The sequence below is a fragment of the Nycticebus coucang genome, chromosome 1 (genome assembly GCF_027406575.1).
Source record: "Nycticebus coucang isolate mNycCou1 chromosome 1, mNycCou1.pri, whole genome shotgun sequence".
Lineage (NCBI taxonomy): Eukaryota > Metazoa > Chordata > Mammalia > Primates > Lorisidae > Nycticebus > Nycticebus coucang.
In genome coordinates, this window is record NC_069780.1 from 128,094,641 (window position 1) to 128,098,207 (window position 3,567).

At 42.0% G+C, this 3,567-nt stretch overlaps 1 protein-coding gene across 1 annotated transcript; it reads left to right on the forward strand.

Moving 5' to 3' along the window:
• The first annotated feature begins 1,058 nt into the window (after positions 1–1,058).
• Positions 1,059–1,322, forward strand: LOC128583397 (acyl-CoA-binding protein-like). The gene has a single exon (XM_053587609.1). The coding sequence runs from the start codon at positions 1,059–1,061 to the stop codon at positions 1,320–1,322; it is 264 nt and encodes an 87-aa protein (XP_053443584.1).
• Positions 1,323–3,567: the final 2,245 nt, after the last annotated feature.

Genomic DNA, 3,567 nt, shown 5'->3' on the forward strand with positions numbered 1-3,567 from the left:
AAGCTTCTGTACAGCTAAGGAGACAATAACCAAAGCAAAGAGACAACCTACACAATGGGAAAGGATATTTGCATATTTTCAATTAGACAAAAGCTTGATAACTAGGATCTATAGAGAACTCAAATTAATCCACATGAAAAAAGCCAACAATCCTGTATATCAATGGGCAAGAGACATGAATAGAACTTTCTCTAAAGACGACAGATGAATGGCTAACAAACACATGAAAAACTGTTCATCATCTCTATATATTAGAGAAATGCAAATGAAAACAACCCTGAGATATCATCTAACCCCAGTGAGAATGGCCCACATCACAAAATCTCAAAACTGCAGATGCTGGCGTGGATGTGGAGAGAAGGGAACACTTTTACACTGCTGGTGGGATGGCAAACTAGTACAACCTTTCTGGAAGGAAGTATGGAGAAACCTCAAAGCACTCAAGCTAGACCTCCCATTTGATCCTGCAATCCCATTACTGGGCATCTACCCAGAAGGAAAGAAATCCTTTTATCATAAGGACACTTGTACTAGACTGTTTATTGCAGCTCAATTTACAATCGCCAAAATGTGGAAACAGCCTAAATGCCCACCAACCCAGGAATGGATTAACAAGCTGTGGTATATGCATACCATGGAATACTATTCAGCCATTAAAAAAAATGGAGACTTTACATCCTTCGTATTAACCTGGATGGATGTGGAAGACATTATTCTTAGTAAAGCATCACAAGAATGGAGAAGCATGAATCCTATGTACTCAATTTTGATATGAGGACAATTAATGACAATTATGGTTATGGGGGGGGAACAGAAAGAGGGAAGGAGGGAGGTGGGTGGGGCCTTGGTGTGTGTCACACTTTATGGGGGCAAGACATGATTGCAAGAGGGACTTTACCTAACAATTGCAATCAGTGTAACCTGGCTTATTGTACCCTCAATGAATCCCCAACAATAAAAAAAAAAAAAAAAAAAAGAAATAGAAAAGAATGACTTCCAATAGCCTCCTGCTTCTTACCCTCTCAATGGGTTCCAGGGAAACCTTGAACCCCACCAGCATGTCTCAGCGTGAGTTTGAGAAGGCTGCTGAGGATATTAAGCACCTTAAGGCCAAGCCAGTGGATGATGAGATGTTGTTCATATACAGCTGCTGCAAACAAATGACTGTGGGCGACATAAATACAGAAGGACCCAGGATTTTGGACCTCCAAGGAATGGCCAAGTGGAGTGCCTGGAACGAGCTGGAAGGGACTGTCAAGGAAGACGCCATTGAAACTTACACCAGCATAGTAGAAGAGCTAAAGAAAAAGTATAGGATATGAGAGACTGGATTTGGTTGCCAGCCATGCATTTAACCTAAACTGATATAATGTTCCATTTTTTCTAATATTATGGATGAACAGAAGCAGTGACAATAACCAGCTAACCCATTCCTCGAGGCTGTTGAGGATACAGCTCTAACAGATTAAGGACCAAAATGATTCCTGACCTTCCCTGAGTAGTTTTGTATCAGATATCAATTAAAAATGGATTTGTTACTTTAAAATAAAAATTAAATTTTGTTTTTTTCCTCTAAAATAATTGGCCTGAGGGCCAGGTGCTCACGGCTGTCATCCTAGCACCCTGGGAGACCGAGGGGGATGGATCATCTGAGCTCACAGTGTTCAAGACCAGGCTGAACCAGAGTGAGACCCCATCTCTAAAAATACTTGGGCGTTGTGATGGGCGCCTGTAGTCCCAGCTACTTGGGAGGCTGAAGCAAGAGAATCACTCGAGCTCAAGAGTTTGAAGTTGCTGTGAGCTGTGACACCAGGGCGCTCTACCCAGGGCAACAACGTGAGACTCTATCTCAAACAAAAACAAAAACAATTGGCCCGAAGTATAAAATGATAACTTTAATTTATTTTGTTTACTCTCATGACATGTTCCAATATGATTTTGTGAAGACCTAGAGTTTCATTTAGTATTATGAAGAAGTAAATGTTCAGGGATGTTTAAGCTCTGTAAAGTTGAATAGACTAGCATTTGAATGACAGGGTATAATTACAGATCATTAAGGATATGGTACAAAGTGTACCAATCCCACCTCTTCATACTTAGCTGAGAACAGAGTGCTTTGGTAAGATATGAGATTAATAAAATATCCAAAGAAATAATAAGTCTGGAAGAACCAAATATTCCTGGTTAGAGCAATCAGAGCTAGAATAATTAATACTAAAATTTAATAAAATATCAATCTATTTTATTAAAAATAGAATCTGTTCTATTCATATGTCAGTTAATTGAAATCTACCTTTTATTTTTATTTTGTTGTTTGCCAGGAGTATTTGTTCAAATACTCCAACTAAACATACAAGTGTTCTGTGGGTAAATATCATATTTTATATATCTTTCGTATTTGAGTTTCCATTAAAACAGAACCTCAACAAAGTCTGGGGACTGGTAGTTTATTTGGGATGCAATCCTAGGAAGCAGAAATTGGGAAGCAGAAAATGAGAGTAAACAGGAGACGAGAAAACAGCCTTTAAAAGATGCATTCTTGGCCGGGTGCAGTGGCTCACACCTGTAATCCTGGAACGCTGGGAGGCCGAGGTGGATGGATTGCTCCAGCTCAGGAGTTTGACACCAGCCCGAGCAAGAGTGAGACCCTGTCTCTACTAAAAATAGAAAAACTAACCGGGCTTTATAGCAGGTGCCTGTAGTACCAGCCACTTAGGAGGCTGAGTCAGGAGGATTGCTTAAGCCCAAGAGTTTGAGGTTGCTATGAGCTATGATGGCATGGCTCTCTACCAAGGGCAACTGAGTGAGACTCTGTCTCAAAAAAAGAAAAATAAGTAAATAAAAGATCCATTCTCAGGTCACTATTATAGGTCATGGTGACCTGGTTGAAATCAGAGGTGACATGAGGCACCCAGAGCATCTACTATACCCATAGGCCTAGAGCAGTGGTTCTCAACCTTCCTAATGCCACAGCCCTTTAATACAGTTCCTGTGGGTCGTGACCCACAGGCTGAGAACCTGTAGCCTAGAATCTTGCTTGCCTTATGCTCAAAAGACCCAGTGAAAGCTTTCAGAGTTGATTAATCCATGCTACTGGCACCAAGCTTCCTGCTCCAATCAGGGACAGCCACAGCTTGGTGCCCATAGCTCAGTGGTTAGGGTGCCAGCCACATACACCGAGACTGGTGGATTCATATCCCCTCACCCCCCAACCCGGGCCTGTCAAACAACAATGACAAATACAACAAAAAGAAGCTGGGCATTGTGGTGGGCACCTGGAGTCCCAGCTACTTGGGAGGCTGAAACAAGAGAATTGCTTAAGCCCAAGAGTATGAAGTTGCTGTAAGCTGTGATGCCACAGCACTCTACCGAGGGGGGACATAGTGAAACTCTGTCTCCTCCCCACCCCGCAAAAAAAAAGTCATCTGAGGAGAAGCTGCACTTTTCCTTTTCCAGCTGCATCCTAGGACCTCATTTCATTTTGTCAGGTCCGTATGTCTTTGGAGCAAGTAAGAGAGGTCTTCTCTTGCTAGCTTAGGCTCAGGGGTATTTACCACAATGCTGTGG